Source organism: Pituophis catenifer, unplaced genomic scaffold (assembly GCF_029215685.1).
Source record: "Pituophis catenifer annectens isolate HBS135680 unplaced genomic scaffold, rPitCat1.0.hap2 SCAF_1, whole genome shotgun sequence".
NCBI classification, from domain to species: domain Eukaryota; kingdom Metazoa; phylum Chordata; class Lepidosauria; order Squamata; family Colubridae; genus Pituophis; species Pituophis catenifer.
Window position 1 is genome coordinate 192821543 of NW_027256881.1, and position 12687 is coordinate 192834229.

The 12687-nt window shown below is 39.3% G+C and overlaps 1 protein-coding gene across 2 annotated transcripts in view; it reads left to right on the top strand.

Moving 5' to 3' along the window:
- Positions 1-4942: 4942 nt before the first annotated feature.
- The window catches only part of TTN (titin), a 319867-nt gene continuing 312122 nt past the window's right edge, over positions 4943-12687 (top strand). For both annotated transcript variants that reach the window (XM_070957152.1, XM_070957229.1), the window contains exons 1-2: positions 4943-5135; positions 7363-7466. In XM_070957152.1, the coding sequence (XP_070813253.1) occupies positions 7376-7466 (91 nt within the window). In that variant the 5' untranslated portion in view covers positions 4943-5135; positions 7363-7375. The remainder of the gene's footprint in view (positions 5136-7362; positions 7467-12687) is intronic.

Below are 12687 nucleotides of genomic sequence, written 5' to 3' on the forward strand. Positions count from 1 at the left end.
AATCACTTCTTCAGTAGTAGATCTTTACTGTTGGGAAAAGAAAGGGATCTTAATGTGTCATAAAGACATCCTGAGACTAAAAGTTTGTGCAGACCAAAACCTTCCCAATTTATCACAGCAATCACCTGAAAATTCAGCCCAATATCTGGAGTTGATCTAAAATATAGTAATTCATTTGATGACCAGTAGCTGAAGAAAATTGCTTTACAATGGTTAAAAAACAAACAAAACGGGAATAGTAACAAATATCACTTCATCTGAGTCTTGAATATCCATTGCTGTCAAAACAGTGGAGATCTTATTGTCGTTGAAGATCTGAGGGCTCCATCAGAAAAGATCTGATTGTCCTTACCCATTAATTAAAAAATAATTTTACTGTGGAAAATACACTTTTGACTAGCTCCTCTTCATTCACAGAGTTCCAGAAAAGTGCTACAGCTGACCCCAAACACCCTTGCATTTCTATATGTCCTGCGTCATTGACAGTTGTCATCCATACTCCCAGTCTGATGCTTGGTCAGCAGCTAATTATAGTAGCTACCATATTTCCAAGCTGGCATGGTTTAAAGCTGTTGCAAAATTGGTCCTGGTTGGTAATTGCTAATATGGGACCAAGCAAAAATGAGGATGGCTAGTGTGATAGGGGTTGGTGTAAAGAGAAAGATAAAGATGAAGGATCCCCTGCTCTTCGGTTCTTCATTCCTAGTTGCTTCTCTCTTGGATTGTGCAGCACAGTCAGCATTAGTTACGCAAAACTGAGTAAACTTCCTCGAACTGGCAGAAAATTCCTAAGGGTTGGATTGAATGTATGTAGATAAATGAAAAGGAAAACAGAGTTTAGGAGATTGATACAGGTAGTCCTCGACTTACAACAGTACGTTTAGTGACCATTCAAAATTATAACAGCATTGAAAAGAGTGACTTACTCACGTTCAGGCGTTGAATTTTGATCACGTGATCATGGGGATGCTGCAATGGTTGTAAGTGTGGAAAACAGTCATAAGTCACTCTTTTCAATGCTGTTATATTTATGACAGTTGCAATGTCCCAGGGTCATGTGATCACCTTTTGCGACCTTCTAGACAAGCAAAGCCAATGGGGAAGTCAGATTCACTTAAGAACTGTGTCATTTAGCTGCACTGATTCATTTAACAACTGTGTCTCTCTTAGCAACAGAAATTTTGGGCTCAGTTGTGGTTCTGAGTAAGCATTATCTACACAGTGAAAAATAATGCTGTGCTACTCAAGAACAAGAAGATGTAGATCAAGACGGGAAAATCTGAGACTCCTAGCTTTTACATACCCCTCCCACGGAGCCTTGGATGTGGCCCCAGAGCTGTGCCTTAATAAAATAGTCATGAACATGGGTGGCAGAAAGACAATAATGGTGACAACACAGGAATGAATAATTGCATTTTTTTATGATTGGTCAAGGACTACATTCTTTAAAATGCCCATTGTTCTATGGACAGGGACAAAACAAAAAAAGTATTAGAAGGCAAATTAGAAAATAAATATAAATGAAGAGTTCCCACTTTTACAATGTTAAAAAGAATATGCATTTTAAAATGTTTATTTTTCATTTATACCCCACTTTTCTACCTATCTGGCACTCAAGACAGCTAAATTGCTCTCTGGTATGGGATACATTTTTGGACAATTAGAAAAAAAAGAATCCCATTGTTTGAAAGAGTAATCCCTTAATATACAGTATCTGTAGATTATTTGCCAAGTAACTGACCCATCAGTGTTTGACAGCAATTTAGCAATTTAAAATTCAGGAACAAATCTTACAATCAAATATAGTAATACTATAAATTTTTGGAAGAACATTAGGAAATTTGGACATACACAAAGTCTCTATGGGTGAACATAAGGCCAGCTTTGGTTAGAGGCATTAGGGGAGAGATGAAATAAATGATGAGCAGGCTCCAACATCATTTACTGCAGCTGTCAGTGCGGTAACAAATGGATACAAAAAATAAAAAATATAATAATAATAAATTTGTATGAGGAAGGAAGGAAGGAAGGAAGGAAGGAAGGAAGGAAGGAAGGAAGGAAGGAAGGAAGGAAGGAAGGAAGGAAGGATTGCAATGCTGATTTCAGTTGTTGAGAAACTATAGAAGATTTCCTTCTCATTGGGATAGTTAGAAGTCTTGAAGTTGCCTATCAGCAAACCTTGGGCAGAAGGCTGAGCATGCACACCTGCACACAGTCCTCCCCACCATAGGTGCATATATTGTGTTAATTAATATAGGTAGTCCTTGACTTACAACAGTTCATTTAGTGACCGTTCGAAGCTACAACAGCACTGAAAAAAGGGATTTATGGCCATTTTTCACACTTATGACCGTTTCAGCATCCCCATGGTCACGTGATCAAAATTAAGACACTTGGGAACTGATTCACATTTATGACCGTTGCAGTGTCCCGGGGTCATGTTATCACTTTTTGCGACCTTCTGACAAGCAAAGTCAATGGGGAAGCCAGATTCACTTAACAACCATCTTACTAATTTAACAACGGCAATGATTCACTTAACAACTGTGGCAAGAAAGGGCATAAAATGGGGCCAAATTCACTTAACAAATGTTCTCCCTTAGCAACAAAAATTTGGGGCTCAATTGTGGTCATAAATCGAGGACTACCTGTAGTAAGAATTTGGATTATAGTATAGCAAGGATGAAGGGATGTGGTGGCTCAGTGGCTAAGACACTGAGCTTGTTGATCGAAAGGTTGGCAGTTCAGCGGTTTGAATCCTTAGTGCCGTGTAATGGGGTGAGCTCCCATTACTTGTCCCAGCTTCTGCCAACCTAGCAGTTCGAAAGCACGTAAAAAATGCAAGTAGAAAAATAGGGACCACCTTTGGTGGGAAGGTAACAGTGTTCCATGCACCTTTGGCATTTAGTCATGCCAGCCACATAACCACGGAGACATCTTTGGACAGCGCTGGCTCTTTGGCTTTGAAACGGAGATGAGCACCGCCCCCTAGAGTCGGGAACGACTAGCACATATGTGCAAGGGGAATCTTTACCTTTTACCTTTATAGCAAGGATAAATGTGTATATCTACATAGATGTATCAGCACAGGCAAATTTTATGTAAACTTGCAAACAATAGAAGTGTGGAAAAAAGCCTGGCCATCTCCCTTCCTGCATGCACTTATTGTCCAACCTGAGAAAGAGATTTACTGTCAGAATCCATGTCTTTTGGAGCAACAGTTATTAGTTTTGGGCTTTTCTTTAAGAAAACTGACACTATGGGTTCCTCTTTTAACTTATTCAGCTCATCATTTAAACATTTTATGCCAATATTGGATAACTATGCTACCAAATACAGATACAGATTAACAGAGTTGGAAGGGACCTTGTAGGTCATCTAGTCCAACCCCCCGCCCAGCAGACCCTACACCATTTTTGGCAGATGGCAGTCCAGTCTTTTCTTGAAAGCTTCCGATGAAGCTCTTCTGAAGGCAAGCTGTTCCATTGGTTGATTGTTCTTACTGTCAGAAAATTTCTCCTTATTTCCAGGTTGAATCTCTCCTTGTTCAGTTTCCATCCATTATTCCTTGTCTGGCCTTTGGATGCCAGACATGGAATATTGTCTGGCCTTCGGGTGCCAGACAAGAAATTTTCCAAGCTATTGGAAAATAGCTTGAGTCCTTCCTCTCTGTGACAGCCCTTCAAATATTGGAACACTGCTATCATGTCTCCCCTGGTCCTTCTCTTCACTAGACTAGCCATGCCCAGTTCCTGCAATCGTTCTTCATACAGCCTCCAGTCCCCTAATCATCTCGGTTGCTCTTCTCTGCACACTTTCTAGAGTCTCAACATATTTTTTTCATAGTGTGGTGACCAAAACTGGATGCAGTACTCTAGATGTGGCCTTACTAAGGCTTTATAGAGTGGTATTAGTACCTCCCTTGATCTTGATTGTATCCCCCTGTTAATCAAATTGAAGGTGCTTAAATTAAATGTAAGAACTGAGAAGGTAACATTTCTAGATGCAGTGGCATTATGAAACCACTGAAATGTCTTTGCTCAACAAATGTTGTAAGAGTGAGGGCCAATTGCACTAGATCGGGGGGGGGTGTCACCTTCCCCTTTCTGCCACTTCTGATGCTAGACTGGAGTGTTTTATTTAGCGTAAACTGAATAAGTCTTTTTCCATGCTCTTCCGCTAGTTTCAAATTCATATCTTTGCCTTCACTTTGATACTATTTGAAGCATGGAGCTGGTTATAGCCTGTTCCCTTTCCGCAGTCAGTACCATTATGAGTTAATATATATTAGGTTAAGCTGTAATCTGAAGTGTCACTTCAGATTATTCAAGAAATACAAAATCATCTGTTCAGATCTAGACTACAGTGTTGTCAAGTCATTGCTACGATGTATTGGCCATTAAACAAGCACAAGGACCTTGCTTGGATGAAATCGTATATCCTGCCACAATAACAAAGGCCAGATGGCATGAACAAGAGTATTGGGCAATGGCATTTGATAGCAGTTTCTTTCCCCACCATGTGACTGGTTGAGTGGCAGTAACAGGGTTGACCGTATGGTGATTAGAGATGGATTTTTCTGGGTTAAGTGTTGACATCTCTACCTACATTCCCCTATTCTTTTATTCTATTGAAGAATTATACTGAAGGCCTGAATTGCTTAGGAGCATCTGGTACAATGGTTGTCTACCTTCCCAACTAGAGTTTCTGAACAGCCCAGTTGCTCCGTCTTCAGCATGGCCAAAATTAGATGTGTCAATCAGGCGAACAGGTGGTCCTATTGCTCCAAGTGGACCCTTCCCCCCTCTTCTCCCAAGGCCTTCCTTTCCGAAAGCCAATGAGAAGTGATGTTGAAATGACACAGGCAGACCTGTCAGCAGATCAGGAGTATAAAAAGCCAAACCACCATGTTTGCCCTTTTGAGCAGTCGTGCATTCCCAGCCTCGCCTCGGGTGTAGGGATTGCAAAGAAAACAAAACTACACTGTTTCGACTGTGTAGTTTTGTTTTTGAGGGCTAGAGGCTCAACCATTCTCATGTTGGGATTGTTTAACGTCATCCTCTGGATAAGGACGTCGCTCCAGAAACTTCCGTTTGGGCTTAGCCCACTTCACTTAGGCACTCTTGTGAAATCAGGTTAGTAGCATGTCTGCAAGAATTGAGTGATTTCTCTCTGTCAAGAAAGCTCTGGGGCACTTTAATTATTTTAAATACAGCCCTATATGCAGGGGATGCATTTGGGTGGGATGGGACAGGCTAGGATGGGAGGGGAGGGGCAGAAGTGGGAGAAAAGTCTGTAGGTCTTTGTAGATTTATTTTTGAGGACTGCATTTTTCCCATGAATGAAATGATGCCTGCTGTTTGTGAACTCTTAGGACTTTGTGATCATTTCTTATAATGTGCTTGAGGGTGAAAAGTTATTTCAAACGTTGGGTTAACTTTTAATCCTTCCAAAAGAGTGTTGAAGGTTATGTTACTTGCAGATAAACCAAGACGTTCCCAGAATAGCTCTGATAAAGCCACATTGCCAAGGCTAGGCACCGATGACTTTTTAAGGGAATCAGCTGCTGCCATATCCATTACATCGCAGCTCTGGACCACTTGCCTCCTGTCACTCAAACCTGGAATGGTTATTTTGGGAATGTGACATTTCAGAGGCATACCTTTGAAATGCTAGTAATACAAAAGCCGTATAAGATCACAATTGAATAATAGGATATTTTTCTCGTCTTTTTGTGGAAGTTGGGGGAAAAAAAGAGGACTGAAATACCTACCAATAGTGAATTCATCCAACAATTTGGAAGGGATGGTGTGTGGTTTAATTTTTTTTTAAACTGGAATATATGGCTATGATTGATTTGGGGGGGGGGAAGTACATAATATGTATAGATTGGGTTAACTTAACTGAAATATATTGCTGTAAAACATTTCAAAATCTGGAGCGAGTAACCTTAAAAAGAGGAATGACTAAATTGAGTATATTATGCTTTATTAAGGCAATATATTGGCATGCACGCTCTCTCTCTTTCTCTTTCTCTCTCTCTCTCCTTCCCTCCCCCCCAATCTATCTATATATTCACCTCATGCTATGATTATTCCAAACTTAAAACCATAGCAATTTTTTTTTTTTAATTTGATTTATATGCCGCCCTTCTCCGAAGACTCAGGGCGGCTTACAATGTGCTCAGCAACTTTTAAGGTGGCCAAGAAAAATAGGCCTCACATAAATCACTGACTTTACTGGAATTCTATTTTTGGCTGTCATAACCCCCTGTGACTCTGTCCAATCCTATATGATAAATCATAATAAATATCAAGTTAACATTTAGTACTCAGTTAATATAACAGAATAAATTGATTTGACACTGATGGGCATTCATATTAAGAAACATTTTGCAATAAAATCAGTTATTCTTGTTTGAATATATACCTTTTTGTGGTTTACAAGAAAGTGGGGACATTGTGTTACAGCAACAAATATTATACTGGACAAAGTATAGTTTTATTGATTTTGTACTTTCCTGCAGTTGTTCAAACCATCAATGTCAGTTGTTATCTTATAGCCAAGCTCACATTTCAAACTTGGCCTTCTCTCCTTCTTTCCTAGATTCAATTGCCCCGCTTATACTTTTACATTCTCCTTTTCTTTTCTTTTCTTTTCTTTTCTTTTCTTTTCTTTTCTTTTCTTTTCTTTTCTTTTTTCTTTTCTTTTCTTTTCTTTTTTTCTTTTCTTTTCTTTTCTTTTCTTTTCTTTCTTTTCTCTTCTCTTCTCTTCTCTTCTCTTCTCTTCTCTTCTCTTCTCTTCTCTTCTCTTCTCTTTTTACCTTTCCTTTCCTTTTTTTCTTTTCATTTCTCTGTAATAGCCTCTTACCAAAACCTTTTTTTTCACATTAAGGGAAACTTTTCAAATAATTTCTTTTAAGAAAAAAAAATCATTTTATTGTGCTTTTATTTAGTAAGAAAAGAAAATAAATTCCAATTTTCAAACAATTTTGGGTTATAGAGGGGGTTTTTTTTATCCAATTCCAGCTGAGAAGGAATTAAGAAATGGTTATATATAAAGATATGGCAAATTCAACATTAAAAAGTAACCTCTTTATTGGCACAGTTATTCTGTTTGATGATCTGTCACTTGTTTGAACTATTGACAATTTGTTATGATTGAATTACTCAGTAGATGGGCAATATAGAAAAATAATTTAAGGGGATAAATTTCAGTAAATGCCACGTTAACAAAAGTGACCCATTCAAGAGCCACAGATCTAATCTAAGTAGAACAATCCCTCCACAACACCACATATTTATGTTGCTTTCCACAAATTGTTTTCTCACCTTCTATTTTTATGTCTATCTTTCTTTCCAGAGTGCCTGCAAAAATGACAAGCAAAGCACCAACATTTTCGCAGCCGTTACAAAGTGTTGTGGCACTGGAGGGTAGTGCCGCAACCTTTGAGGCTCATATTAGTGGTGAGTGTCCGTGTGTTTTTCTGGTTATTGTTTTCTTCGCTGTGGCTGAGATCTTCAAAAATGGTTAAGAGGGCAGCTTTTCTGGGGCTTTAGAAAACTGACAGACAGATGGGGTAGGACTCCATTAAACAACTACCTATAAAGATTCTCAGTTATTCAGGTCATAGTTGTATCAAAAGTCATTTTTATTTTGAAAAGGCAACTGGACTGATTTTTTGAGGAAAAACAAGACGTTTCACTTCCTATCCTGGAAGCTTCATCAGTTGTATATTAGAGAGGTAATAGGTAAAAGAAGATCTCATTGGGGGAAGAGATCAATTATCTCTTCTGTATCAATTTGAAGACTGGGAAATCATCAGGACATCAGGCTAGGTCAGGGAATATGGAGTCAATGGACGCATTTTACACTTTGACAGTATATTATGGACACGCCAAGAAAGTGGCATTTACAAAATCGCCTCACCTTGGGCATGGCCATGCTCAAAACATCAATTTACCAGAAGTCAGATGGTTTCAGTTATTCCCTACTCACACTTAACTTTCACCTCATTTTTCCCTCTTTTTATTTTATTTTTATTTTATATCAAATTTATATACCGCCCATCTCCCTAAGGACTCAGGGCGGTGTACAGCCAAATAAAAACATAGACTACAAACATTAAAATACTATTAAAAAAGTATTTTTTTTATTTTTTTAGTAAAGTAAAAAAGTTTACTTTTTTATGAAGTAAAAAAGTAAATTTATATATAAAAATATATATAAATTTGGGCCCATAATTAAAAAACAATGACAAACAAATTAAAAACATTTAAAAGTGTTAAGCCAGCCCGGCTTGCTGAAAAAAGAAAGTTTTAAGGGCACGGCAGAAGGCACCGAGGTCTTGGATTCTCCTTATCTTTGGGGGCAGTTGGTTCCAGAGGGTAGGTGCCCCCACAGAGAAGGCCCTCCTCCTGGGGGTCACCAGACTACATTGTTTGGCTGATGGCACCCCGAGGAGGCCCTCGGGGGAGGGCACAGGTCGATGGGAGGCCTCAGTAGCAGCAGGCGGTCTCGAAGATATCTAGGTCCTATGCCATGGAGCACTTTAAAGGTGATAACCAATACCTTGAAGTGCACCCGGAAGACCACTGGGAGCCAGTGCAGCTCACGCAGGAGGGGTGTTGTATGGGAGCGCCATGCAGCTCCCGTAACTACCCGCGCGGCCGCATTCTGGACCAGTTGGAGCCTCCGGGTGCCCCTTAAGGGGAGCCCCATATAGAGAGTGTTGCAGTAGTCCAGGCGAGAGGTGACAAGGGCATGAGTGACTGTGTGCAGGGAATCCCGATCAAGAAAGGGCCGCAATTGGCAAATCAGGCGAACCTGACAAAAAGTCCCCCTGGCCACAGCCGTCAGATGTTCCTCCAAGGACAGCTGCATATCCAGAAGGACTCCCAGATTGCGAGCCCTCTCCGAGGGGGCCAAAGACTCGCCCCCAATAGTCAGAGATGGAGTCATCTGACTATATCGGGATGCCGGGAACCACAGCCACTCAGTCTTGGAAGGGTTAAGTTTGAGCCGGTTTCTCCCCATCCAGATCCGCACAGCCTCCAGGCACCAGGACATTACTTCAAGGGCATCATTGGGGTGGCCAGGGGTGGAGATGTACAGCTGGGTGTCATCAGCGTACTGGTGGTACTTCACCCCAAAGCCACGGATGATCTCACCCAGCGGCTTCACATAAATGTTGAACAGAAGGGGCGAAAGAACCGACCCCTGAGGCACTCCACATATGAGAGGCCTCAAGGTCGACCTCTGCCCCCCTGCCAACACAAACTGCGACCGGTCGGAGCATGATACCATGGTCGATGGTATCAAAAGCCGCTGAGAGGTCTAACAGGGCCAGAACAGAGGAGCAACCTCTGTCCCGAGCCCTCCAGAGATCATCTACCAACGCGACCAACACGATCAATTTAATAAATCATTGGGTTACAGTCACAGGTTTTATTTTCTAAGACTAAAATTAGCATAGCCAGACCACAAATTCCAAATGGCCAATAGATGGAAGCATGGTAATACAGATTATTTTCCCAGCTAGTGCTCCTCTAAATATTTATAGCCCAAACATGGCAGCCCTGATGGATGCCAAGTGGAAACAATGGGTGTTCTTTTATCTCAGGGTGAGCTTGTGGATCACAGCAATAATGTTGATCATGAACCATTAGGAATTCATTTCCTGAATCCCTTAAATTTTAAGATAGCATTAAGTTTTGAAATGGCTCAAGCCTTGAATATGCAGTATATAATGTTTTCCAGTTTACACCAGAATGGTAGCAACAAGCTATAGTTGTTGTGGCATAAAAGTCCTACCTCTTTCACATGTGCACTAATATTGTATGTGCTTTTTAAAAAAGCTTTGATTGTGATGCCACTGGTAGCATGACTATTTTAGATGTGGAACAATTATTTCCAGGCAAATAAGATCATACTGTGCTTTATAGCAGCCCACATATTTCTAAGCTAAGAACCATATTATAGAAATTGAATACAATATAAAAATACTGTATTCCTTGATTCAGAACATATGCCAACATTATATCATATGCATGTTTGGATTATATGCTGACAATAAATCTATTTTCACCAAGCAGGAAAAACAATATACATATTAACCAGGCTGCTGTAATGATACAATGAACAACGAGCAGAATTTAAGTAATATGTTTGAAGAATCAAGGCAGGGCTCGCTTCCTCTAAAAAGGTCTCCAGTATAGACCTTACTTTAAAATCCCAGCTGTTTGGCTTTGTTCTCTGAATCATATTAACTTCAATTATTTATTCTGAGCTGGAAATTATAAGATATCAGAGAAAGGATAATACTCATTAGCCATGCTCCACTTGCTGCAGTTGCAGGAGCAAATTTAGTCTATTACTAACTTCAAAAGATATATATATATATATATATATAAACCTGGGAGACACACACACACACACACACACACACACCTGGGCAATATATATATATATATATATATATATATATATATATATATATATATATATATATATATATATATATATATATATATATATATATATATATGAATCAGTTGCCCAGGTTTTATCTAAAGGTTAGTTCAGAATTTGAAATGATAAGCAAATTTAGTCTATTACTAACTTCAAAAGATATATTCAGAATTTGAAATGATAACTGAAATCAATATTTGCCAGTCAAGGCTTTCATATTCATTAGCAAAAAATATGATGATCACTTAAAATTCCAAGAGTTATTTCAGTGAATGGGATTTACTTCCCTACTTTTGATGTTTCTCCTTTGATTTCTCTGTCAGGAAAAGAAAATACAGGATGTTGTGGGAATTAAGTAGGAAAATGGCTACTTAATGGGAACAAATAAACATGTGTCCTAGGCTTCTCAAATTCTTAAGATAGGCCTTGTATGTACCTTAAGATGCCGAGCCTGTCTGCAATTTTGCATATTTCTAAGTCGCCTTTGTGCGCAGATACTTTTCTCTCCCAACTGAATGATGTCCACAACCATAATTCAGAACAACTGAAGGGTCAGCAACAATTAAGTAGAAGTACATGAGGTGTGTCTGCATGTGTACATATTTGTCTGTGCACGTGCACATGCACACGCGCGCGCGCGCACACACACACACACGGACATAGACATAGACACTTGTGAAGTTTAAACCAGATCCTTCTGCTTTTCTATATTATTTGAGTAGTTTTGTATTTAAAACATCTGTATGGAGCCTCTATCTGTTATGGTCATGAGTATTTGAGGTTATTGGGGTGGATGCCTGAAAGTTTAATTGACTGAAATGTTTTGGCTTAAAATATCTTAATGTTATATGCTCCAACTGTATTTTTTATGTAAGTTTTCTTTTCATGTTGTTACAGCACTTTGGGAGTAGATTATTGAAAAGCACTTTTTACATACATACAAATATATGATATAGACCTGTGATGGCGAACCTATGGCACACGTGCCAGAGGTGACACATACAGCCCTCTCTGTGGGCACATGCGCCCCTGCCAGCTGCTCTTCTGGTTTCTGATGCGTGCATGTATGCTGTCCAGCTGATCTTTGCGCATGAAAACCAGGTGGCAGGCGCTTCAGCATGGGTTTCTGGCGCATGCATATGCCGGAAACCCAAAGACCAGGTGGCCGGCATGCACATGCACACTGACCAGCTGGTCTTCAGGTTTCCGGGGCTGCAGTTTTCGCACACATATTCCGGTTTGGGCACTTGTTGCTGAAAAGGTTCACTATCACTGATATAGATCCTAAAACTTTCTAGAACACGCCACTGAAATTAGTTATACTATTATTTAATTGTGTACTGCTAGAAAATGACAACATTTACCTAATAGACAGAGGACCATAAATTAATACTGACACCCCCTACACAAAAGATTTCATAGGAAAATATAATCTATCACTAGATTTTAGACAAATCAAAGGCAGCCCTCTGTCCTTTCTGTAAATCCTCTAGACATAATATTTTGTTCTATTTATTCCTTTTTTTTCCTAAAACACTGATAAATTCTACAGAGCTTTGCATCAGATATGCGTCAATCTTCCCCATTCATATGGTAGTCATGGTTTCCAAATAGTGTCTCTCTCCATTGATTGCTGTTTTTTGACAACTCTTTATTCCCATTCTGAGAGAAGAAAAAGTTAGCAAGGGAAATCATTGAATATAGAAGTATGGAACTGAGAATATGATATAGCAATCTGTCAGGAAAGATTTTAAGTTGTTTCCTTCTCTATTTGGTTTGTTGCCCCATCTTAAACAATCTTGAGATCAGTGTTTCTCAAGCTTAAAGAAATACCGTATTGCTAAAGTTGAGTAACTATGCTTCAGATTTTGCATCCAACCATACTCCTCTTTGTCATTGTTCCTATCACCCATCTCCTCCCACTTATGACTGTTTGACTGTAACCTTGTTGCTGGTATCCTTAAGATCAGTGTTTCCTAATATGATTTGATTGTTTCTTTGTACCCTATGACTATCATTAAGTGTTGTACCTTATGATTCTTGACGAATGTATCTTTTCTTTTATGTACACTGAGAGCATATGAACCAAGACAAATTCCCTGTATGTCCAATCACACTTGGCCAATAAAGAATTCTATTCTGTTCTGTTCTATTCTATTCTATTCCTTGTATCTCTCAAAGTAAAATCCCTCTACCACATTCCCTGGGCTTCATCGA